Source organism: Narcine bancroftii, chromosome 3 (assembly GCF_036971445.1).
Source record: "Narcine bancroftii isolate sNarBan1 chromosome 3, sNarBan1.hap1, whole genome shotgun sequence".
NCBI lineage: Eukaryota > Metazoa > Chordata > Chondrichthyes > Torpediniformes > Narcinidae > Narcine > Narcine bancroftii.
In genome coordinates this window covers 334,763,518-334,789,765 of record NC_091471.1, presented here as the reverse complement: position 1 = coordinate 334,789,765, position 26,248 = coordinate 334,763,518, and the positions used below count along the sequence as shown (strand labels likewise).

Here is a 26,248-nt window from a genome sequence, read left to right as displayed (position 1 = left end):
AAGACACAACCCTAAACATCCTGGGCACTTTCATTAAGGGGAACTGGCCGGCCAAGCAGTATAGCCTGCCACCAGTGAAGCACCCCTTCTTTCCTTACTGCTACGAACTGCTTATTGATGCAGGGGTAATCATGAAGCGCCTAAGAGCAGTCATCCCCAGCACACTGCAGAATATGTATGTGGAGATCCTGCATAGAGGGCACCCTGGCGCAGAAGCGACAAAATGCAGAGTGAGTGGCATTGTCTTCTGGTATGACAGAGAACATAGACAACAAGGTACAGTCCTGCTCGGTGTCCAACAGTACCAAGCCACATCAACAAATAGAGCCACTGCAGCTGCACCCAGTATCCTACCTACCCTGGTCAACCATGGCTACTGTCAGCTTTGAATGGTGGAGCCAACAGTACCTAGTACTAATAGAGTCACACTCAGGCTGGTTTAAGATAGACCTGATCCAGGACGCAACCTCTGCAGCTGTCATCACCAAACTAAAACAGCACTTTTCGGTATATGGGGCTCCTCATACACTTCTCTCGGACAATGACAGACAATTCACCAGCCAGAGGTTCGACAACTTTGCAACAACATGGGAGTTCACCCACATTGCCAGCAACTCAGAATACCCACAATGAAATGGGCTGGCTGAAAGAGTGCCAAGCAGTTAATGGAGAAGTCTCACGGAGAGAAGACAAACGTCTTCCTCAGTCTACTGAACTTAAAAAATGTCCCTCGCAGCACCACCGGCAAATGTTGAGGCAGTCCAGGACTACCCTACCAGTGGCAGGGAGACGTCTGGAGCCCCAGCCCAAGGACCCGCAGGATGTCAAGGCCCAGCTGCTAAACAGAAGGCTGACGCAAAAGAAAAGTTATGTCACAACCAGCCAGCCGTTCATCCCAAGTCGTAAGGATGCAGACTCCACAAGGTTAAGACCACCCGGGAATAGTGGAAATGAGCTGCCAGGAACCCAGGTCGTACCTGGTTCATTCAAGGGGGAAAATATACAGGAGGAACAGATGACACATCCTTTCAGTAAGAGAGCCACCCCATCTCAAACAGACCCAGACAAATCAGCATTTTTGGATTTGGAACCTGAACCCCCCTCATTACCACAGAAGAGATGGACGATGCCCTTGAGACTATGGACTGTAGAGACAATCAGGACAAGATGCCCCAAGCCTCCGCATCAGCAGAGGGCTTTTACAAAACACGCGCTGGGCATGTCTATAAGCCGAACCCAAAATACCGGGACTGAACTGGGCTGTATGTATATAATGTTGTACTAGTGAAAGTTATATATGTTCACTGTATCATGCAGGGGAGTAGCTCAAGGGATGTAGACAGGCACTGCCATTGGCTACTCTGCATTCGCTGAAATCGCATTGCAGCCACCAAACTCGCAACAGCGCACTGTGCATGCGCGAGCACCGCGAGGGCACATTAGTTGAATCGAGAACTAGCAGGGAGCAGATGCTACACTGTCCTCTCTCCCTCTCTCTCAGTACCTTGTTTATCATGTTTGGTTGTGTTCAGTGAAGTCTTTAATTTGGTTTACTTCACCCACCAACTCGACTTGTTGTTAAGCACACAGTAACGAACAGAAAACGGGTCTGGAGATCTTCCGGTGGGATGGCTTGGAAAACCTGACTAGAGGACCAAGGGTAACAGGAGACTTTGAGAAGGTTTACAAAAACTAAAATTAATCTGAATGGTTGGTGGGAAAAGGGGAAGGAAAATGTAACCATAGGTCCCACTGGAGACATTGAAAAGTGTGGCAGGAAGTGAAGTAACTGAAAGGTTCCCCAGAAATCACATGGAAGACACAGCATAATGCAAATGTCTGTCATTCTCATTGACTCATTCCAGGAAGGTCTGGATTCTAAAGCCTGGATGTCAGGATGACTTTCATCTCCCAAAAAGTTTGGAGCTCTTGGATCAGCTTGTAGCCTGTGCAGTTGGGGACAGGAGATGTGGATGGGTTTCTGAGTGGGGCAGAGATTGATTTGGATGGAACGAATGAGTGTTCACTTGGTCGGCCTTTGTTACCCATAGGAGGTCAGGGAGACATTCCCCTTTCCAGCCTGGGGTTCTCTGTCATTTGTTTCTGCCGTGGATGATCTGGCTTTGCAGAAACTGGCCATCATGAACAGACTTGTTTCACCAGCTGCCCTTTTCCATCACTGTGTCACACTTCACCTTGGTTTTCTAGAGTCGAAAAGGTGCTTCCTGTGTGCATGAAAATGAAAACAGGGAGGGACCATAAATATTCAACTTATAATTTTTAAAATTTAATTTTAATTTAATTTAGACACTCATCACGTTAATAGGCCATTTCGGCTCACGAGCCCGATTTACACCCGGTACATTTTGAAAGGTGGTAGGGAACAGGAGCCCCTGGGGAAACTCACGCAGACATTGGGAGAACATATAAACTCCTGACAGAGAGCATGGATTCGAATTCCGGCCCTGATCTCTGCAAAGGCGTTGCGCGAACCGCTATGCCAACCGTGCAGCCCAATTTTCAGATCGAGCCCCAAGCTTGCACCACTTAAATGCACCCATGTGACCAATTAGCCTACTAGCCCCTCGCTTCTTGGAGGGTGGGAAGAAAACTGGAGATCCCAGAGGAAACTTACGCAGACATGGGGAGAACGTACAAACTCTTTTCAGGCAGGGCTGGATTAGAATCTGGGTCGCTGCCGCTGCCATAATGTTTATTAATTGTGCTGCTAAATTTCAAGCACCCTGTTATTCCTTAACATCCTTAAAAATCCCTTGGAAGTTTGTTTGGAGCTCAACCGAGCCCAGGAGGATAGCTGATTATCCTTCCCATTAGGTGGAATAGAGAACAATCTATCCCTACCTCCCCACCCATGGTAGGCAATGTGAACAGGGGGTGGATAATGTTGTCAGTAACTGAGAAAGCCATGCTGCAGAGGTAGCTCAGAGGATGTTTCAAAGATGTCCATGGTAATAGCGCCCTATAGATGAGCCGTTTGTAGCGGAGAGGATCCTGAGGCTGTGTTGCATTAACCTGCCTCAGCCGGAGCAGAGGATGGAAGGGGCTGTGCTCTTTAGCTGGGGAAGGGGAGGTCAGTACACAAATGTGCTGGAGAAACTTAACAGGTCATGCAGCATCCACATGAAGTAAAGGATAGTGAACATTCCGGGCCTGAGCTCTTCATCAGGTTTAAACAAAAACAGGCATGTTGGGGAGAGCGAGGAGGAGGAAAGGAGGGGAGCAGGGGAAGACCACAGGCTAACAGGTCAAAGGTCCTAGGCAGATACTGGAGAGAGGGTGGAAGAGAAAAAAAAAGCTGGGAAAGTGATAGGAGGAGGGGGTAAGTTCTCTGAATGGAGTGGGGAGCTGGTGAAAAGGGGAGAGAAAGAGAGAGAGACTCAGGGGAGAGGGTTAGTAGAAGTCATGTTTATGCTGACCGGATGGAGACTGCTGAATATAGGTCAATTGCATTGGAACCAGAAGTGTTTTGGATTTTGAAACACCATTTAAAAAATGCATTAATTCCCTCAGACTTAAAGATACATGAATTCACATTCCAAAACAAATATTTACATATGCACAAATTAACTGGTGGACATATATTGAAAAATCTACACTCAATAATGCACCACTTACACCCGCTCCAATCGGAATTTCTGAACTCTATTGCGTGTTACCTTAATGGGACCACGGATGAAGAAAGTTTCAAATTTTGGATCATGTCAGATTTCATGTATTCAGATAAGGGGCCCTGTACCTGTATAAGGTATTGTCAGTTTGTCAGTGCATGACATAGATAGACGTGTCAGTGTGGGAATGGTTCATGAATGTGTGTGGGTCACTATAGACCAGTTAGCTTAATGTCTCTAGTTGCAGTTTCCTGACAAAAGAGTCCACCCCCAAAAATTCCTGTGGACGCAGCATGACCTGCTGAGTTTCTCCAGCACGTTTGTGTATTGCATTTGACCCAGAGTTTGCAGACTTTCCTGTATAACTCCAAAGGTGAAGGATAGCCAGGATTCAGACCTGGTAACTGGCCCAAGCACTGTCAGCAGGTGAGAACAGGATTGGACTTTGACACGTGGTTCCTAATTCCTCCCCGGCCCACCTCCCGCCCCACCCAAGGCTCGTCAACTGGACCACTGACTCTTGCCTCCCAACTGTGGGAGGAGGTAACCTCAGGGCAGTTGGTAAAGAAATAACAAAAGGTTCCCTTTCAATGATATGAAAAATAGTTTTTATTGATAGATGTGCAGCAAGTAAAGTGCAGAAAGGTTGCTCAGCAATTCATACTTACTGGAAATAAGAATGTCAGCTTGGCGGCAGAAATTATTCCCAAGACATTTTAAGGCCCATAGTGTCACTCGGACCTTGCTAAGAGTGACCTGCACCAGGTTCTACTAACATTTATATACAGTGGCTTCAGCATGAAGATAAAACATTTCAGCAGGCCCCTTGCAGCACTCAACCCATCGGGAAGTGATAATCTCTCTGCCTCTCCCTTGGTCAAGGACTGGGTTTGAAAATCACATTTTGAACCTGACAACTTGCCCTGTTATCGCCAAGGACAGGTTGCCAGGTGAGACAGCTTAGGATTCCTGTGTGCTCACAGGCATCAGCTTGTAGGATGCCCTTGCTCCTTGATGGTGCTAGCTAGTAAAGGAATAGGCTGTACAGGAGAGTTCCAGGGCAGGGTTGGTGCCTTTGTATGTTGAAGGATTTGAGTGGGATAATTATTGGAGGCAGTATCTTGGTGCTGAGTGTCACAGATGCTCACTGAGCAGGAAAGTGACTCTAGTTTTTTGATCTTGGGATGTGATTGTCAATGTGAAGAGAGGCTTCCACTGGCCACTGGAAAGTGGTGGGAGCTGCCTCCTTGATGTGGCAGCACTCCAGCTACTGTAATATCGGGACTGCAGCATTCCGCCCGAGCAAAATGAATGTTCCAGATGGGAGGTCGTGTCTGACCCAAGGAGACCTGGTGCTGGGGATGTTCTGATGCACCATGGGGGATGCCTCCCACATTTTAACACTGCACTGTGAAGCTGGACCTCCTAATCTGGACTACTTGAGCCCCTGAAGGTACCAACAAACCAGACAATATCCATTGTCTACTGCAACCCATCACTGGCTCGAATTGACTCTGGAGAAAAGTCGACACAACACAAATGAGGAGTGAGACTTGGAACTTCTCATGTGTTTGGCTATCTAGCTGGTGTCAAAGTTTTGATAGGCAGCACGCATAAATCCAGACTTTTGTCATAATGGCTTCATTGACACATAGGTGTGGACCATGCCTTCCACTGCTGTAGTCTGTTCCACACTGCTCCTGGGCACCTCTGATTCCCTTATCAGTGAGATTTCTCAGACAGTTGGAAGGAAGAGGAGATTTAAAGAAAATATTAAATGAAAATTGATTGTAACTTCAGCCTGAAGCTCCTTCGGACCACAGAATGAGACGAATAAATTATGAATATTTTAACCTGCAATTGAAGGCCAGGGTGTGTGCTGTGTAAAGCTCCATCATACACTAACACTGGGTACAGTGAGGATAAGTACGGAGTATCACTCCCTCTGCATTACCCCAACCATGTGGTTCAGCCATGATGGGATCCCAGTGCTATGAACCATCTCTGGATCTGTTTGTTGTGCCCTTGAGTAAAAGCTCTCAGCCATCCCTTTCCTCACTCAAAGGTGGCAGAGGAGGTTGAGCCGGCCATTTCTGTCTGTGAGCTGCCCTTGAACTCATGAATTCAACAGTACATTGGTATGAGTGGGCATGCCAGGATTGTGGAGTCATTGTGTAGAGACAGGTGGGATCTTGCCCACCCTCCCTTCCCCACAGGGTTAGGATTTGATGTCTGATGGTGAGGGGACAGGCTCTCCATTCTGGGTACGGTGGTGTCTGCAACCTGTTGTATGAACAGTAGCAGAGTTTCAAGGGGCAGTCTCTGCAAACTAGTCAAGGTGGGGCCCAGGGTGAGCTTTTGGGAGAGGTCACAGTTGACATACTTGGTGCCAGCTGGGCATTGTTTGAGTGCAGTCTGTGATGCACCAGTTAAGTGAGAGGTTTGTCATTTGCAATACAGAGATGATACAATGTACTGCCAGCAGCAGTGTCACCCAGCCACGGACCAATGCCGCTGTTGGGGTGGGATGGGGGGGGATGGGCCGGTTGTGGTCCATGAGGTGTTCATGTTTTGCAAGCTGTCCAGATTCTCTTTAGACTCTGTATTCTTTCACTCTATAGCTCCCTCCTCAGGGCAAATCTAATACTGCAACCTTGATGGTGCTATTCACAGACAACACGAAAGCTTCATGTCCCTGCCCAATATACTTTGTACCTTTAACAAAAATCATAAACATTTTGTAAATCCAATCATTTGGCCCCCTCCTTCAAGGAGAGAGGTCGGTGTAAAGCTGTCCTCCCACAAGTTAAAATAACAGTGTCAGGGATGAGAAGGCAGCTGGGGCAAATTGTTCCCTGCCCCAAAATGTGTCGGAGGAACAGTGTAATGAGAGAGATTGGAGGAGGACAGGGTATTGGAAGGAAGGGAGGGGACCGTGCTGTCGGTGAGGTTGTGGGTAACATTAAATGGCGTGCCAGGGAGGGACCTGACAGAGGAAGATCCCACACATGTGTTTACATAAATATATCTGCATATGTATTTATAATCTTGACAATAGGGTGTGTGTATCTAGTTGGATATATGCTCCTTGCTGGAAGCCTGGATGCCCGACTGCTTGAACGGTTTGATTCCCATTGCTGTCTCTGAAGCGTTGAGACTGTTCAGGTTCACACACGGACGGGGAGGAGGGCTCACTGTGCTGAAGCTGCGGTCCATGACAAGCTCTTCGAAGGGCTGAGCAGTTTGTAGCTGATTCACGATGACCACAGAGGGTGACTGAGGAACCCCTCTGGGTATGTGGGAATTGGCTGCGAAGAGTCAGCGGTTGGCCTGGCTGGGGGAGGCGTCAGTCTCCAGGACTGACCTTCCCGTTCCCTGCTGGGGAAAGGAAATGTCAGAGAGCGTGAGGACATGCCTTATTCCATCCTCGAGTAAGAGGAACCAGGGACCCCATCACCTCATGGACATCAGTCACCACAATGTACAGGACAGAAAATTTCCCAAATGATGTGAAATGTGCATTGTTTGACCTCCTAGTAACATGCTCCACATGCACACACATACACCACAAGTGCATACAGGCCAGCACACACATGCCCCCTATGCATACATACTATCCACAAATGCACACATCCCCTCACACAAATATGCCCCACGCTCACCCGCATACGTGTCCCACCTGCACCCCACACATAACCACATGCCGTGTGCGGACAAATGCCGCACACCCCCCCACATGTGCACACGTGCCATACACACGTGTATATGCATGCCCCATATGTACATAGCACAAACACACACACTCATACCCACGCCCTACACGTGTCCCACATACACCTATGGTCCACGTGTACACGCTCCCCAGGCACACATGCTGCATACAAGCACACCCTGTGCCCATGTGCACTTTGCACCCACACATACACAATCAGTAGACCTGGATCCTTGCCCCATCACCTCCTCTCCCCATCCCTGTCACCCCCATCACCCCCAGCTTTATCTACCATTCCCCCATCTGTACCTCGCCTTACCCCAACCTCCCAGTTGTACCCCATCCCCCAGCTCTATCTCTGATCCTTTCCTCCACCCCCAGTGTGACTTCTCGCCTACCCTCCACAACTACTCAGAGCCGGGTCTTCTTGTTGCGTTTGGCACGTCCTTTGCAGGTCTGGAAGGCGGAGGTCTCCCGGATCTGCTGACCCCGATACTGGCTCGGAGAGGCACAGGTTCCTTCCGGAAGGTTCCTGCTGGTGTCCATCCATCTGCTCACAAGAGAGACAATAGCAGGTGATGAGTGATCACTCCTCTAAATCCAGGCTCCAGAGGGCCTCAACTTTGCATTTCCTCCTCAATCAGTGGCAAGTTCTGAGATCAGTGAGGAGCCCAGTATCTGCTTGATCTGTAGGTAATGGGGGGGGGGGGGGGAGTGAACGTTACAGTGTGGAGGGAGAAACAGACTGGTTCAGGGAGCACAGGTGATCTGGGCCACAGGTAGGATTCCACATTGGGGATAAGGGTAGTTCATTATCTGAATGGCATTGGGATGGGAAAGTGAGAGATTGAGGCATCCTTTGCAGTGATAGATTTGTGGATGTGAGTGCAGATGTCTTGCTGGAACAGCCCAGAGGTTTCACCTTGAGTACTTTATGCCAATGGTTCTCAACCTTTTTCCCCACTCACATACCACCTTAAATGATCTCTTAATAACCTACAGGATACCTCAGGTACTCTGTGGTTAGTCCCGGGCAGTAGGGAGGTTCCAGGTGGGGAGTGGGGTGGGGTCTGGAAGAGTTTGTAGGGGGGGTGGTCGCAGACAATGGAAGGCCTGAGAAAGAAGGGGGTCCTGGGCGGTGGTGGAGTACCGAGCAGTGAGGGGTCAGGGAGAGTGAGTCCTAGGCGGAGGGGGTTGGGGTGAATGGCAGGTCCCAAATAGTGAGGGTTCTGGGTAGTGTGGGTGGGGAGGGGTCAGGGAGAGTGAGGAGTTCTTGGTGGTGGGAGGAGGGTGATCAGGGAAAGTAAAAGGTACAAAGCCTTGGGCAACAAGGTCTGATTCTACCAATTGGACCGAGTGTGTGCCAGTTGTTAACCTGATCTTTGAAGTTGCCTGGCTCCTTGTGGTCTGACCCCATGTAACAGGACAAGGCAGGATGATGTCAGAATCCAGGAGTGAGTAGGGGGAGGAGAGGTTTGGGACTGGGCTCAAGAATTACTGTACCTTCGCAATGCAGCCAATGAGCAGCTGCAGGTCCAGGGATTATTGGACAGAGTCATGTTCTTCATCTTGCTGAAGGTGAGGGTTTGAGGCAAGGTCTGCAACTTGTTACCATGCAAGTGAAGAGATGACAGGGCAGTGACTCCGTTGAACGCTCCATCTGCAAACTGAGAAGAACACCTTCAGCAGGTGTGAATTCACTGACTGCTTTCCCTGTCCTTTCAACACTTTCATTGAGATAAAAAACTTAAAAGTCAAACAGATCTGCAGGTTAATTTGAACCTTAGTTTGAGCATTACAACATATTGTGCCTTTAGTAAATGAACAGTCGCTGACGAGTTGTCAAAGGAACTGTGGGCCAGGCTATGACAAGGAAGGTTGATGCAAAATCTTGAAGGATAGTTTTAAATGAGGAAGGAGACCAGAGGGCAGCTGAAGACAGGGCCACCGAATGCTGGAGTGAGAGTCAAAACTGCATACACATCCAAGAACAGAGGTCATCGAAAAGAGGAATGTGAGGGTCAGGTGAGACTGGAAATATGAGGGTTCCTGTTAGACATCATACAGATACAGTTATAACACATAAGAGGTGACTCGGAAAGGAGCAGAGGGTTTCTGGCCCAGTGCAAGCAAAGGTCGGTGTCAATTCACATCACTGTGGGGGGAGTCACATGATTTAGTACTAGCCAGTAGGGTAAAACCAGCTCTCTCCGGAAAAAAAGACAAAGCTTAACAAATATAAAGTATAAGAAATAGAGAAGATAAGTTGCAGAGAAGAGAAAGAAGATGGCACTAAAGAAGGAAAAAGTAAAAACAACGGGGAAAAAAGAGGAAAGTCACCAGAAAAGAAAGAAGAAGGCCTTACCTGCACGAAGTAACAGGGAACCGTGGTGGAGAAGAGCATCCAATCTCAGAGGTTGGTGCTGGCCCCGCGGAGTTGCGACCCCCCCGACCAGTGGACTGCAAAAATGACTCTCTGAGCCAAACAAAAGTGCGCAGTGTGCAATCAAAGGTAAAAGGAAACACCGACGGGAGAGGGGCTTAGCCGAGGAGTGGGCAACCACGGCACGACCAGCTGAGGGACGCTCCACACCAGGGCTCTCATCTGGAAGATGAGGAAGGCGGCAGGAGAGGGGGTGAGGAACCAGGCGAGGAAGAAAGTCAATGGGATGAACGGCAAGAGCAGCAGCAGAAGGCCCAACAGATGAGCAGCCCAGGAGGGGAGGATCAACAACAAGAGGCCCAGCAAGAAGAGGCCCGACAAAGTAATATAAGCAACTCTTCAGGAGAATCAGAAGAGACACGGATACAAAGAAGAGAAGAAGAAGACACAAACACAGGTACAGACACAGAAGAGGAAGAAGAAGACCTTCACAGAGAGATAGAAGGTAAAACAGATGGACAGAATATAGATAAAGCTTTTTTTGAAGAACAAACGAGATCATTAAAAGAATGATTGTCATTAGAATTTAGTGCAATTAAAAGAAAAATGAAAAGAACAGAAGATAAAATGCAAAGATTAGAACTGGTCATGACAGAAATAGAGAAAAGAGTAGAGAATGTGAAAGAGCGGGAAACGGCTGTAGAAATGGAAGTAAATGACAAGAGGAAAATTGGAAGAAAGTGACAAAAAAATTAAAGAGACACAAGAATTGTTAGCTCAGAAAATTGATTCGTTGGAAAATTATAGTAGGCAAAACAACATAAAAATAGTGGGCCTGAAGGAAGATGAGGAAGTCACAGACATGAAGGAATTTATAAAAGAATGGATCCCAAAGGTCCTGGGAATGACAGAAATGCAGGAAGAAATGGAAATAGAAAGGCACACAGAACACTAGCTCCGAAACTGCAGATACATCAAAAACCAAGGTCCATCTTAGTAAAATTTTTGAGATATACAACAAGAGAAAATATATTGGAGCAGCCAAAGAATAAAGTTGCCAGACATAAAATTTGAACTCTTAAAGAAGAGGAAAGAGTTTAATACAGCAAAATCGATTCTATGGAAAAAAGATTAAGACATCCAGCCATGCTTAAAATATTTATACCCGGGAAGCAAAATAGACTGTTCTCGGATCTGAAGGAAGCACAAGAATTTGCAGAGCGTTTGCAGGACTGAAGGAGAGATGAAGAGATGTAATAAGAATGAAGAAAGGTGATAAAGTATGTTTAAAGATGTAAAAACAATGTATGTTATATAGAGAATTTAGGTTAAAATGACTTAAGTTAAAATGTGATGATTAATCATAAAAAGGGAAGCCAGAACGGACAGGGAGCTTACTAGCAGCCAAGGACAAAAGGTTCAGCTGGATATGTTTTTTTAAACCTATCTTTTCATGGTCATAGTGAGAGACATGCAGGAGACAAAAGATTGATAAGAAGGGTGAGAAACAGAATTTAGTGTATGTAGAGTTCACAGCGTACGTAACGAACGTGATAATTAAAAATGCAGTTATACTTAGAATGCTTTTGCAATACTAACCAATTAAAACAGTATTAATAAGAAGGGGAAGGGCAAACAATAAGGGTATAAAAATCAATGCACTGTATGTATCGGGGCTTAACTGGTGAGAAGCCAGTTGAGTCCAACTCTGCAGACTTGTAAATAAAGCTTGTCGTGTCATCAGTTTTAAAGAGACTCATGTGTGAGAAGTTTTATTTCTGACAATGTATATGTAAAGAACAAAAGAGGGAAAAGAGAGGGGAAGGAAGTAAGTACGGGGGGGAAAGGGAGAGCTTTGTTATATGTGTAAAAAAAAGTTTTTGGGGGTTTGGGGGGGGGGAGAAAATAATCGTCACTGCGAAATCAGTTGAAACTTGCGAGCAAGATTGCAACCCAAATGGAAAGGGAAGTTGTGGTTGCCCGGCAAGGGATAAGGGGCAACTCAGAGTGGTGGGGGTGGGGGGGGGGGATTTGGGGTTAAGGTAATATTGGGTGTGGGAATTGTTGGAGTATTTTATGTTTTAAATGTGTTGTCATACATTGAGTTTAAAAAGGGAAAACAGAGATGAAAATGGGAAAAAGGGGGTTGGAGGTGGTGAGGAAGCGGAAAAGATGGCCACGTTGAACTATATGACTATAAATATTAATGGAATACATAACCAAATTAAAAGGAAGAGGCTATTAAATTTACTGAAAAAGGAAAAAATAGATATTGCATTTGTGCAGGAAACACATCTAACTGAAGTGGAACATAACAGATTAAAGAGAGACTGGGTAGGACACGTAGCGGCAGCATCATATAATTCAAAAGCTAGAGGTGTAGCCATATTAGTTAACAATAAACACAAGGTTACACATGATACAATATAATTGGTTACGCAAGTTATATATCACTCCTCAAAAATTAAAAGAATGGGATCCAACATTATCAGATAGATTCATACAATTTGGGCATGTACGAAAGTGAATACATTTTGGGAAGATCTAAATCAGATATTAAATAAAATCACAAAAAATAACATACCAAAAAATCCAAAGATCTTTCTTTTAAGTAACACAAGAAGTAATGAATTAGGCCTCAAATTGGATAAAGCGCAAAAAAAGATTCATTATGATAGCCTTAGCAGTCGCAAAAAAGTGTATTGTGGCGGCTCACCACTAGGCAGGCGAACCGGCCATAATGGCGTTGTTGGGGGTTTTCCTTTCCTCCCAGCACAGGGCTCAGAAGCCCGCACTGGGGGACCACATGACACCCAGGTGACATCAGTGCCCTCCAGCGCGTTTCTCAGCCAGGTCCGGGCTGGGAGTATAAGTGGAGTCCAGCAGCCTGCAACAAACTAGTCTGCTCACTGAGCTTAACCCATCTAGTTGTGTGTGTTATTTCAGGACCAGTGTAGCTGCCATTACAATTGGTGACCCCGACTGGTTCAAACATCTTTGAACCCATCATGAGCGAGCCTGGGATCAGCGCTATAGCCGTGAAACTGCATGAATTCTGGGTTCAGGAGCCGGAGACCTTGTTCAGCATGCGGAGGCTCAGTTTTACCTCTCCTAGATTTCATCCGACATGACCAAATTCTGCCATGTGGTCACTGCCTTGGACCAGGCCACTGAAGACAAATACGAGACCATCAAGCGAGTGCTTACCGGATCCCTCGGACTATCCAGACACCAGCCTGCCACTTGGATGCTGCACCTCGATGCCCTGGGGGACAGGTCCCCGATGGAAGTGATGGACGAGATGCTCACGCTCATGCATTTTCCTCGACCATATGCCCGGGGACATCAGACCGCTGCTGGTCTAGGAAAGCTTCACCGACCCGAGGAAGGTCGCCCAGAAGGCCCAAGAGCTATGGCTCGCACGATTCCTGGAGGGCTCAGCCGTCCAGCAGGTCACGAGGCACGGGCAGGACCACGCCAAGCCCACCCCTAGCGCTGTGCTAGAGCATCCGGCCCCTGTAGGGGCCCCCAAGAGCATAACCAAGGCCACAGCATCCGCTCCAGGCCTCTGCTTCTACCACCAGCGCTGGGGAGCCAAGACTCAGAAGTGTCATCAGCCCTGCTCGTTCCAAGGAAATGACCAGGCCAGCAGCTGTTAATGGCTGCGGCAGCTGACCAAGGACACAGCCTCCTCTACCTGCAGGACTCAGTCAGTGGCCGGCAGTTCCTTGTTGACACTGGAGCCAAGATCAGCGTCATCCCAGCCACAGCTGTTGAGTCCAGGAACCGACCTCGTGGACCTCCCCTCCATGCGGCCAATGCAACAACAATCCGGACGTATGGAGACAAGACAGTCCACTTTCAGGACGGCCAACGAAATTTTGTGTGGAGGTTCACCGTCTCACCCCTCCCAACCGCCATCCTGGATGCAGACTTCCTCCTCGCACACAGGCTTCTGGTGGACATTTGAGGTATGTGCCTGGTGGACGCCCGTACCTTCCAGGCCATTTGCCTCGACGCCTCCCACTCAGAGCAACTGCAGATGGCCACGATCAGCGCCCAGGGACTAGTTTCAGCTAATCTTGGACAAGTTCCTGATACTCCTCAAGCCACAGTTCTCTGTTGCCTCGCTACACCACGGGGTGTTCCACCACATCCCCACCCAGGGCCCACAGGTTAATGCCAAGGCATGCCAGCTCCCGCCTGACAAGCTCCAGGTGGTGAAGGAGAAGTTTTCACACCTGTTGGAACTGGGGATCATTCGGAGGTCCAAAAGCCTGTGGGCCTTGCCGCTCCACCTGGTCCCGAAAGCCTCTGGCGCTGGTGTCCCTGCGGAGACTATCGACGGCTCAACGAGGCAACAGTTCCTGACTGTTACCCCATCCCTCACATTCAAGACCTTATGGCCAACCTGCACGGTGCAAAGATTTTCTCCAAGTTTGACCTGGTGTGCGGATATCACCAGATCCCAGTACAACCTGAGGACATACCCAGGATGACCATCATCACCCTCTTTGGCTTGTTCGAGTTCCTGCGCATGCCGTTTGGGCTTAAGAACACCGCTCATGAACAGCGCCTCATGGACTCTGTGGGCAGGGACTTGGATTTCGTCTTTATTTACTTGGGTGACATCCTCGTCCCCAGCAAGGACTAGGCGCGACACAAGGCCCACCTACGCGCCCTTTTCTCCCAGCAGGCCGATTTCGGCCTTACCATCAACCCGGCCAAGTGCCAGTTTGGGAAAGAGTCTATGCAGTTCCTGGGCCATAACATCATGGTCGAAGGAGCCACACCCACCGCCACGAAGGTCGCTGCTATCAGAGAATTCCCATGTCTGGACAGCCTCAAGGGGCTGCAGGAGTTCGCGGGTATTGTCAACTTTTACAACCGCTTCATTCCGGGAGCTGTGCGCATCATGCAGCCGCTATTCGCCCTCATCGCAGCCAAGCACAAAACGCTCACTTGGAACCCAGAAGCCCGCACCGCATTTGAGGCCACCAAGGATGCCCTCACGAAGGCCACCATGCTCACCCACCTGCACACTGACCTGCATATGACACTCTCTGCCATAGCCGTTGGTGCCATCCTGGAGCAGCAGATGAATGGACATTGGAAGCCACTGGCATTCCTCAGCCGCCTGCTCCACCTGCCGGAACGCAAGTATAGTGCCTTCAACTGCAGGTTACCGGGCATGTACCTTGTGGTGCGGCATTTCTGCTATTTTTTGGAGGGGAGGACTTTTACCATCTCTTCACCGACCACAAACCCCTCACCCAGGCGCTCACAATGGCAAAGGATCCCTGGTCGGCCCGCCTGCAGCGTCACCTCTCCTTCATGTTGGAGTTTTCCACCGACATTCGGCACAAGGCAGGGAAGGACAATGTGGTTGCCAATGCACTCTCGCAACCGGCCATCTGTGCACTGACGCCCGGCCTCGACTTGAACCAGCTCGCCTGTGACCAGAAGTCTGATGAGGAGACAAGGGCCTTCAAGACAGCAATCACGGGTCTGTGGTTCCGTGACCTCCCGACTCCGAGCAGGTACCATCCTGTGCGATATCTCCATGGGCACTCCACGACCAGTGGTTCCCCAGCAGTGGCGCAGGCAGGTCTTCCATCACATCCACAACCTTTCACATCTGTCCATCAGGTCCACGGTCTGGATGGTGGCGGAATGGTTCGTAAGGCATGAGCTGTGGAAGCAGATCACGGGCTGGGCCAGAACATGTACCCATTGCCAGACGTCCAAGGGCACCCGTACAGGAGTTCGAGCACGTGCGGGAACGGTTCAGCCACATTCATGTGGACATCGTCGGGCCCTTACCTGTTTCCCGGGGCAACAGTTTCCTGTTTACGATGGTGGACCCACCACTCGCTGGCCTAAGGCGATCCCGATGCCAGATGCCTCCACCGACTCCTGCTCCCGAGCACTGTTGCATGGTTGGGTCGCCCAGTTCGGCGTCCCGGGTCACCTCACCAGCAATTGGGGCACCCAGCTCGCATCTGCGCTCTGGGCACAGCTCGCCAACAGGTTGGGGATCCAGCTACACCGCACCACAGCCTACTACCTGCAGGCCAATGGATTGGTCGAACATCTGCACCGCCACCTAAGTCGGCACTCATGGACCGCCTCATCGGTCCCGACTGGGCAGACGAACTGCCTTAAGTGCTCCTGGGCATCTGCTCCACTCCCAAGGAAGATCTGCAGGCGTCATCAGCTGAGCTGGGGTATGGTGTGCCGCTGGCACTACCTGGTGAGTTCGTCAAAGCACCTCACAATCCCTACCTGTCACCACACAAACTACTTCCTCACCTCAGGGCGCGCTTGGACTCGTTCGAACCCCCATCGCCGCCCAGGCATGGCACCCACCCGTCTCACGTTCCCAGCGAACTGCTTTCCGCGGAGTACGTTTTTGTTCGGCGGGGCCTGACTGCGGCACCTCTGCAGCGACCGTAAGAGGGGCCGTATAGGGTTGTACAGCGTTCTGGCTCTACGTTCACGCTGAACATTGGCGGGAGCTGTTTACCGTGGACAGGCTGAAGCCAGCACACCTTGATCCCACCGAGCCTGTGGTCGTAGCGCAGCCCAAGAAGCGAGGCTGCCTGGTGATAAAGGACATTGGCATCAGTTCTGGGGGTGGGGACTGTGTGGCAGCTCACCACGAGGCAGGCGAACTGGCCCCACTTGTAAGCCACCAGACGGGGCAGCTGGCCATAATGGCGTTGTCGGTGGTTTTCCCTTCCTCCTAGCATGGGGCTCAGAAGCCCGTGCTGGGGGAACCACATGACGCCCAGGTGACATCAGTACCCTCCAGCATGGTTCTCAGCCAGGTCCGGGCTGGGAGTATAAGTGCAGCTCAGCAGCCTGCAATAAACTAGTCTGCTCACTGAGCTCAACCCGTCTGGTTGTGTATGTTATTGCAGGAGCAGGTGTAGCTGCCACTAAAGTATAATGTTAACCTGGAAAATGGTATACAGCAATGGTACATGGAAATGAATAAATGTATTCCATTGGAAAAAATAACATATAATTTAAAAAATAAAGTCACATTATTTGAATAAATTTGGGAACCAAATGGAACATAACAGAGAGGGCTTGCCTCGGACCTCCACCCCCTAAAATGATAAGACGATAAAATGACTTGATCCAGTGCGTAAAAGTAGATGACACATTTTTCTTGTTTATTTTTCATTGTGTGATGACATTGTTTAATGGTTTTATTGTATTGTATATGTTGAATATTTATTGGTTTGGGAGGGGGTAGGAAGGGGGAAGGGGGAAAAAAAGGGAGAAAAGGCCACTGTGTATATTTAATGAGAAACGTTTGTATATATTTTGGTTGATATGGTTCACAGTGTGAAAAATAAAAAGATAATTTTAAAAATTGACATCACTGTCAGGAGGGACGAAGGGCTTCAAAGACTTTGTGCTGTGCAATTCCATTGCTGTGTGGTTAAGGGAGATGGAGAATAGTGAATCACAGGTGATGGGAGCAGAGAGGGTTACAGGCGACGGGAACAGTTGAGGCTGCGGGCCATGAGAACAGAGAGGGTGCCAAAAATGGCAAGGGTTACAACGATGGAAATGGTGAGTTACAAGCAATGGTGCATTGAGGGTAACAGGTGATGGGAAAGGCAGAGGTTACAGGGAATGGGGGTGGCATGTTTCAGGGAGTGGGAACAATGCGTTATAGGCAATGGGAAGGCAGGAGTTACCGGGGGTGGGAAGGGGGAGTTACCGGGGGTGGGAAGGGGGAGTTACCGGGGGTGGGAAGGGGGAGTTACCGGGGGTGGGAAGGGGGGAGTTACCGGCGGTGGGAAGGGGGGAGTTACCGGCGGTGGGAAGGGGGGAGTTACCGGCGGTGGGAAGGGGGGAGTTACCGGCGGTGGGAAGGGGGGAGTTACCGGCGGTGGGAAGGGGGGAGTTACCGGCGGTGGGAAGGGGGGAGTTACCGGCGGTGGGAAGGGGGGAGTTACCGGCGGTGGGAAGGGGGGAGTTACCGGCGGTGGGAAGGGGGGAGTTACCGGCGGTGGGAAGGGGGGAGTTACCGGCGGTGGGAAGGGGGGAGTTACCGGCGGTGGGAAGGGGGGAGTTACCGGCGGTGGGAAGGGGGGAGTTACCGGCGGTGGGAAGGGGGGAGTTACCGGCGGTGGGAAGGGGGGAGTTACCGGCGGTGGGAAGGGGGGAGTTACCGGGGGTAAGAAGGGGGGCGTTACAGGCGGTGGGAGGGGGGTTACAGGCGGTGGGAAAGGGGGAGTTACAGGCAGTGGGAAGGGGGGAGTTACCGGCAGTGGGGAGGGGGGAGTTACCGGCGGTGGGGAGGGGGGAGTTACCGGCGGTGGGAAGGGGGGAGTTACCGGCGGTGGGAAGGGGGGAGTTACCGGCGGTGGGAAGGGGGGAGTTACCGGCGGTGGGAAGGGGGGAGTTACCGGCGGTGGGAAGGGGGGAGTTACCGGCGGTGGGAAGGGGGGAGTTACCGGCGGTGGGAAGGGGGGAGTTACCGGCGGTGGGAAGGGGGGAGTTACCGGCGGTGGGAAGGGGGGAGTTACCGGCGGTGGGAAGGGGGGAGTTACCGGCGGTGGGAAGGGGGGAGTTACCGGGGGGTAAGAAGGGGGGCGTTACAGGCGGTGGGAGGGGGTTACAGGCGGTGGGAAAGGGGGAGTTACAGGCAGTGGGAAGGGGGAGTTACAGGCGGTGGGAAGGGGGAGTTACAGGCGGTGGGAAGGGGGAGTTACAGGCGGTGGGAAGGGGGAGTTGCAGGGAGTGGGAAGGGGGAGTTGCAGGGAGTGGGAAGCGGGAGTTGCAGGGAGTGGGAAGCGGGAGTTGCAGGGAGTGGGAACGGAGAGTGATAGGTGATGGAAATAGTGAGTCCTACAGGTGATGGGCAGCAGGGGTTACAGGCAACTGGAAGGTGCAGGTTACAGGTGATGGTAACAGTGAGGAGTGATTATTAAGACTGTACACAACTTGGTTCAGCTTCAGGCAGATCTATGGGCCTGGGATCACGTTTCATTGAAGGTGGTGAAGAGGAATTGATCATTATCACTTGTCTCTGGTATGGATGCTGTTACTGAGTGGGAATTTAAACCAGACAGGCAGTACGTTCAGCAGAATGGGACCCTGCCAGCTTCAATCATCTAACCAGTTCTCTGCTGAACAACAATTACTGTTGTCAGCACTGAAACCCCAGGAGTAGAGTCAGTGGTAAGGAAGCCAAATGTAATTTCAAGACGGATAGAATATAAAAGCAGGAATGCAATGTTGAGGCTTTAGCAGACTTTGGTCAGACCACACTTGGTGAATTGTGTGCAGTATTGGGCCTCTTATCTAAGGAAGGATGTGTTGGCATTAGAGAGGGTCCAGAGGAGATTTACAAGGATGATCCCTGGAGTGAAAGGGTTTTCAGGTGAGGAGCATTTGAAGGCTCTGGAACTGTACTGAGGAGGGTTCTCATTGAAACCTATTGAATACTGAAAGTCCTGGATGAGTAGATGTGGAGAGGATATTTCCTATGCTGGGGGAGTCTCGGATCAGGAGGGCACAGCCTCAGAATACAAAGCATCCCTGTAGAACGGAGATGAAGAGGAATTTATTTACCCAGAGCAGGTTAAATCTATGGAACTCCTTGCTGCGTATGGTCGTGGAGGCCAAGTCATTGGGGATATTTAAGAGAGACGGATAGGTCCTTGATCAGGAATGGAATCAAAAGGGTTACAGGGGGAAGGCACGAGAATGGGGTTGAAAAGAATAGTAAATCAGCTATGATGGAAATGGCAGGTCAGACTCAATGTCCCAATTCCGCTACTTTTGGTCTTGTGAATAGAACATTGATGCTGATCAGTGGAATTAAAGCACGTGCTATTTGCTCCTCTTAACCTTGTTTCGACCACTTTAGAACTATTTATTTTAAAAATCAATCCTTCCTTTACATCTGTGCTTTAATTCCCTCTTCTTAACTTCTCTGTATCATTTTAAGGTTGAGAGCAACATTTGAATGTAATCAAGTAGATTCTCACCCACTTGATTGTCCAGACACTCAGACCTGTGGCACCATTTCCCAGCAGAATTGCTTCCTTTTTACTCCTTACAAATGGTAGGTGAAGGACAACACTTTACATGAACTTGCAGGCGACATGATGCGATTCTACTTGCTTCGACCCCATGCTAAATGCATGTATTCCACGTGCCACGAGCCATGGTGCACTTGACCAAGCACTCCATTCTGGCTGGGGTTTGCTGGGGTCTTTCTGAATTGAAGACTTACTCAGGGTACCAGAGCTGATGAAAATCCTGTGTTGTTCAGACAAGGCAAACTGTTGATGCTATTGCTTCCTCTTTGAAAGGAAATTAACTGGATATCAACAACAATCCAGTAGTTTGCATTTTTCCTTTCCAAAGGATTCTGTTTGATCTTTTCCATGTTGGGATTTGGCCATTGAATCACCACCCATTGCTGAGAGTGGGGAAACAATTATCTCCAGCTGTAGGCTCCCAATCCGATCATGCCGTCTCCTGAAGTGTCTTCAACAGGTGGACGTGTTTCTGAGGGAGGAGCTGCAGGCCTGACCACCACCTCCGAGCAGATTGTCGTCTCCAACCAGTGCTGTACACCTTTCAATCGGGATATTGGTTGATCTACCCCAGTGCAGATCTCCATGTCCCAGCTGGGAAGGATGGTCAAGGCACCAGATCTAGCCCACTACAAGCCCCCGTGTTCAAGTATCTCCTTGATAGCTCTTGTCTAGACTGGTGGACAAACGGGCTGCACCTCTGCTACCATTCCCTGGTATCCCATATCGGAATCAAAGATTCCATGTGGACCTGGCTGGCTGACAGATGGCGTGTCACTCAGCCTGCACAGGGCTGATCTGAAGATCTCAGTAAGTCTCTGTTTACAGTCCCCACTTGGCGAACCTTGAGCTGGAAAGCTGCAAACAACTTTCGGCACTGTCTCCTCACCAGCCTGGGATTTTTTTTCCAGAAATGCACAAGTGGAATTTTCCAGAGGATTCTGGTGCTTGTCTGAGAAAATTGTGAGAATTGGGAGGGTCAGAGCTCCAACATCGATAGTGAGTGCCTTTGACATAGCTGGTGGGAGGGAAGGAGGGAAACATTGGCTCACTGGAGGGAGGGGAACATAGCCTCACAGGAGGGAGGTAGGGGAACATAGCCTCACTGGTAGGGGAACATAGCCTCACTGGGAGGGGAATATAGCCTCACTGGAGGGTTGGAGGGAGAGGAGCATAGCCTCACTGGAGGGAAGGAGAGAGAGGAACATAGTCTCACAGGAGTGTGGAAGAGGAACAATAGCCTCACTGGAAGAAGGGAGGGGAATATAGACTCACTGGAGGGAGAGAGTTGTCCATTGAAAGTGTGGGTTAAACAAAAGGAAGAACAAAATCACCTTGTAGTTCTGTGTAATGTATCGAATGTGCGTGATATATCATGCATGAGATGTACCGACAATGTATGATGTATTGATTGTGTGTGTGAGATGTGTCAATTGTGTGCGCATGCCTGTGAGACATATCGAGTGTGCACGTGTCCAGTGTGTGCATGTATAATGTACTGAGCGCATGTTTTGTACCGTATTGTGTGTTTGTATGATGTAATGAGGTTGTGTATGATGTATCAAGTGTGTACAGTACTGTGTGTGCGCGCGCATGTGAGATGTACCGAGTAGATACTCTGTGCTGTGTATTGTATGAAGGATCAGCCACAATCACCCAATCTTATCCCACTAAGGCCCTCTTCTGGGACTTGCTGAAGTTTGGTGTTCCCAGTGAAGGATCAGGTGTACACTTGGAGTTGAACTGCTGAGTGTGATAGGAGAGTGAACAGTCTTGTCACTGCCCATGCCACTGTGTGTGGTACAGAGAGAAATGTTCAACCACAGAAGAAACGGAAAAGAGCAGACATTCTTGTGTGGTCTGAAGGGTAGTTATATTGTCAACCTTAAATCTCGTTGGAAAGTCATCACTCCCATCCCCTCCTTTTCTTTGAGGCCTGGAGACCATGGTTAAGTTGCCTGTTCAGTGATGTCTAGGGCACCTGTGTGGAGCTGGAACCAATTAGGACTCAGCTCTTCAACGCACAATGGACAGGACATTAGAAGGCAGGTGGTGGAGTTGCTGCTTTTCCACCGGTCTTTGTGCGCATTTACTAAAACACTCAGTATGGTGGAGTGAGCTCAGCACAGCCTGCATATTCGACATAAAGCTGTTGCCTCATGGATTTTGAAATGGTGAGGGAGTCCCAGAGTTAGACCTGATCACCACATTAGAAGAGATCACCCGGCTTTGAATTCAGTTGGTAGTGTTGCCCACAAACCCATCAGCCACGCTCTGTGTTCGCCATGAACCATCAGGCACTGGTATCAAGCATTGTCACCCTGACCTCCTACTGGACTCATAAGGTGTCACCCTTTGGCACGTCCTTGAGCTCCACTTTATGCTCTGACCAAAGTGCTGAACTCCAGCGATGAGGAACCCTGATCCCAAGTCAGTGTTTGACTCGGAGTACCAGTAATCTCCTGGTAAAACTGGTCAGTAGGTGAAGGGATTGGAGTTAGATTCCACTCCAGGGAAGTTCAGTCATCGCAGCCTCAGCACATCAATCCTCAGGGAAGTGTAATGGGCCCAGACCTCTCCAGCTGCTTCACCAATGACCCTCGCTCCATCAGGCGGTTAGAAGAGGGGATTTCCAATGATTTTTATGGAATCTTCAATTCCTTTTCAACTCCTCAGCATATGAAGCAGCCCATCCCAACAAACAGCAAGATCCCAGTAACACCCAAATACTGCTCAGTAAGAGGCAAGCAACATGAGTTGGGATTAAATTTTAAATTGAAAAATGTGGACATATAGCAGGTTACAGGGCATTTCAACCCATGAGCCTGAGCTGCCCAATTGCACCCAATAAACCTACACACTTGGTTCGATTCCATGGATGATGATGTGATCTGACACAATAGGCCCAGAACTGACCCAACCTCAGCAGAGACTGGACACCGTGAGGCTCTTTCATCACCCAATACCTTTCTCAATCTTTCTCACCTCTGGGAGAGATGATGGACAGACAGGGGATATTGCCTCTGTTCCAGAACCAAAGTTGCTCTAACTTCAGTTATTGAGTTGCAGATGCTGAGTGCAATAGCTGGGTGTTCTGGGCTGAGTGACTCTCTGTCTGACATTCCAAGGCCATTCCATCATCTTCAGGCTCAAGTGGAGTGTCCCTTTGTCTCGACGAGTAGAGCTCCAGCAAGCGGCGAAAGTAGGACACGACTGGAACCAAGCAGCTCAGATTGTTGGACTCCATACCTTTCCTGCCTTGTGTGCACTGTAGCTACAATCACTTATGTCCAGTTGTGTTCAGCATCTCTCCGACCTATAACCACTGCCACCAAGAGAAAAGGCAAGGCCACTACCAGTACAGATTATTGGGGTCTCTCTCCCTGCCATGATAGACATTTATTACGGCCGCTGTTTTGCGGAAAGCCATAATATTGTGAAGGACACAGCCTTCCTGCAATCTATTCTCCCTCCTGCCATCCAGGAAGAGGTACCTAAGCATTCAGGCACTCACCACCAGTTTTATCCCCCAAGCTGTGAGGCTTCTGAACTCCAGGGACACAAGGCCCATATGTAACATGATATTTATAAGTGATTGTTATTTATAAAAAAGTTTCTGATGCAATTTAGCCATGTAAATAACCAGCTCCATGGTCTGGAGAAACGCTATCTCGTTTTTTACTGTACAATAGTTATGGTATGAACGACAAGTAATGTGACGACTTGAAATCACGTGTCACCCCGACTCGGAACACATTGCTTTGTTATGATTGGTCATAATCCTGGACCAACAGCGGGCAGGGAGTTCCTTCAACAAAAAGGAGCAGTAGTCCAGGTAGGCAGCTGGCCACTAACTTTCAAGGCCACTAAATGCTGGCCTGACCAGCACACTCCGATAACAGAATGTTATGTCATTTCTCACATAAATGACCCAGTTGTACCAAACCCAGACACTTCAACAAACTCCTGCACTGTCTGGCAGGATGTGCATCACCGCACAGCGAGGCACCTCTGAATATCGTCTTTGAGGAGCACACACGGCTCAATGGCTCACTTGTTGACAGACCCAGTGGACATTAGCAGGCTGGATAGACATTCGCTTGTGTCCTGTGTTTAAAGAGCAGCCTTCTGAAAGACCTTTCTTTTGGTTCAGAGAAATGTTTGTGTGATTAGTTTATTTTTAAACTGTGGTGATAAATAAGGAGACACACACAGAGTTCACAGTTTGGGTTGCCTTGAGCGGGCATCCATGCGGATGCTAATGGAAGCCAGGCAACTAGGCACAGATGATTCCACACCACTGTTTTGTAGAAAGGCTCTAATGCAGGCCAACGTTAACCCTTTGAGAAACATAATCAATTTCTACAAGAGCTGGAATCTTTTCCGCCTTGTGACTGAGCTTCTGATGTATTAGGGCTGTCAATGCTCTGGCCAAGGTTTGAATTCGCCATGTGTAGCGGCTGTGCTGCAGTCTTAACCCTTTCCCATCAGGTCTTTCCTTTTCTCAAGGGGACAGCTCAGGCCTCACTCACCCCCTTCCCAGGCTTGTCAGCCGTTCCGCCCCTCCAAGGGCTTGTCCAAGATCAGGCAGTACCCCTGTCCACAAGGACAAAGGGGCAGTAGGAGTCGTTGGAGTATTACTTCCCCACCCCATCTCACCTCCCATCACCCTCCCACATCTCACCCCCATCCATATCTCACACCTCCATATCTTCCTCCACCTATATCACACCCCTACCCATCTCACCTTCCTCTACCAACATCTCACAACTCCCACCCACTTCCCACACCTCCACCTCACCTCATACCTCACCTCCCCTATCACTTCTTACCTACATCTCCTCCCACCCCGTCTCACATCCCACATCCTGTCTTGCCGGCCCCTCTCCCCTCCCCACCCGCTAACGACCTCTCTCTCTCTCTCTCTCTCCGCCGGTGCCCCTCTACACCCCCACCACCCGCTGGTGCCTGGTGACCCCTCTCTCCCCCCCGCTGGTACCCAGTGCCCCCCCACCGCCGGCGTCCGCTCCCTCTCCTCCCCCACCGGCACCCCCTTCCCTCTCCCCCCCCACCGGTGCCCCCCTCCCTTTCCCTCCCCCACCGGCGCCCCCTCCCTCTCCTCCCCCACCGGCACCCCCCTCCCTCTCCCCCCCCACCGGTGCCCCCCTCCCTTTCCCTCCCCCACCGGCGCCCCCTCCCTCTCCCCCCCCCCACCGGTGCCCCCCTCCCTTTCCCTCCCCCACCGGTGCCCCCCCTCATCTCACCCCCCCCCCCACCGGTGCCCTCTCCCTCACCCTCTTCCCCCCCCACCGGTGCCCTCACCCTCTCCCCCGCCGTGCCCTCTCCCTCACCCTCTTCCCCGCCCCCCCCCCGGTGCCCGATGGGTGCCTTACCTTCTCCAGTCCCATGCCGTTGAGCCAGAGTCGCTCGAGGTAGCGGCCGAAGGAGCGGAAGGCGTTGTCGGGGATGGTCTTGATGGGGTTGGACGAGAGCTTCAGCTCCTCCACCACCCTGAGCTTGCTGAGGGCCTGCGCCGGGTAACTGCTCAGCCGGTTGCTGTCCAAGTGCAGCGTGGCCAGGTACTCTACCTCATCCAGCGCCCCGGCCGGCAGCGAGGTGAGGCCATTGTGGCTGAGCTGCAGCCAGCGGAGCTCCCGCGCCCCGGCGAAGGTGCCGGGCCGGATCTGAGCCAGGCTGTTGTGGCTGAGCTGCAGCAGGAAGAGGCTCTTGAGCGGCCCGAGCAACCCCTTGGCCAGCTCGCTGATCCTGTTGTGGTCCATGTAGAGGTAGGTGAGCTTGGGCAGGTCGTGGAAGGCGCCGGGGCGCACCCTGTTGATCTGGTTGTTGGACAGGTAGAGGTAGACCAGCTTCTTGAGGCCGCGGAAGGCGTTGGGCGAGATCTCGCGAATGTGACAGTCCTGCAGGTGGAGGGACACCAGCCCCTTCATGGAAGCGAAGCCGCCCGGCGGCAGCACCGGCAGGTGGTTCTGCTGCAGGCTGAGTAACCGCACCTTGCTGCTGATCCGCGGGATCTTCCTCAGCCCCTTGTTCTCACACACCACATGCAGCAGCCCTCCCAGGCAGTGACAGCCCGCGGGGCAGCGAGGGGCGGCGGTGGCCGCGGCCACCAGCGGCACAAGCCAAAGCCAGCGCAGCTGCTGCATGGTCCGAGCACTGAGCGACCTTACCCCGTGCGCCGTCCGGCCGACTTCACTTATAAGCTGCTGCTGCTCCCTCCCCGCGCCGGGGGCGGGCGCTTACCCCGGTCAGATCCTTCCCGCTGCCAAGCGTGTGTCCCCCCCCCACCCCACGCAGCTCCCGACCCGGCCCCGCTTCTCGCCGGGAGAGAGTGGTCGCCTGCACTCTGTGAAGTTGGTGGTCGTTTCTGCCAGCGTGGATGGGGATTTTGACCAGCCGGCGAGGTCTGTCACAGTCACCTCTGGAAGGGGCGCTT

General features: G+C 50.7%; 2 protein-coding genes across 3 annotated transcripts in view; one reads left to right on the top strand and one right to left on the bottom strand.

Annotated features, from left to right (window-relative positions):
- The window catches only part of acsf2 (acyl-CoA synthetase family member 2), a 178,662-nt gene that overhangs the window by 107,751 nt on the left and 44,663 nt on the right, over nt 1–26,248 (top strand). The window lies entirely within an intron of this gene.
- On the bottom strand, nt 4,215–25,978 carry chad (chondroadherin). 2 transcript variants are annotated; one of them, XM_069929387.1, is made up of 4 exons: nt 25,188–25,978; nt 8,845–9,008; nt 7,740–7,891; nt 4,215–7,007 (listed from the first exon to the last, which is right to left on the bottom strand). In XM_069929387.1, exons 1-3 carry the CDS (start codon nt 25,956–25,958, stop codon nt 7,753–7,755), a joined length of 1,074 nt encoding a protein of 357 aa, XP_069785488.1. In that variant the 5' UTR covers nt 25,959–25,978; the 3' UTR covers nt 4,215–7,007; nt 7,740–7,752. The 2 variants fall into 2 exon arrangements, with proteins under 2 accessions (XP_069785488.1, XP_069785487.1); XM_069929386.1 differs by having other exon boundaries at nt 4,215–7,004.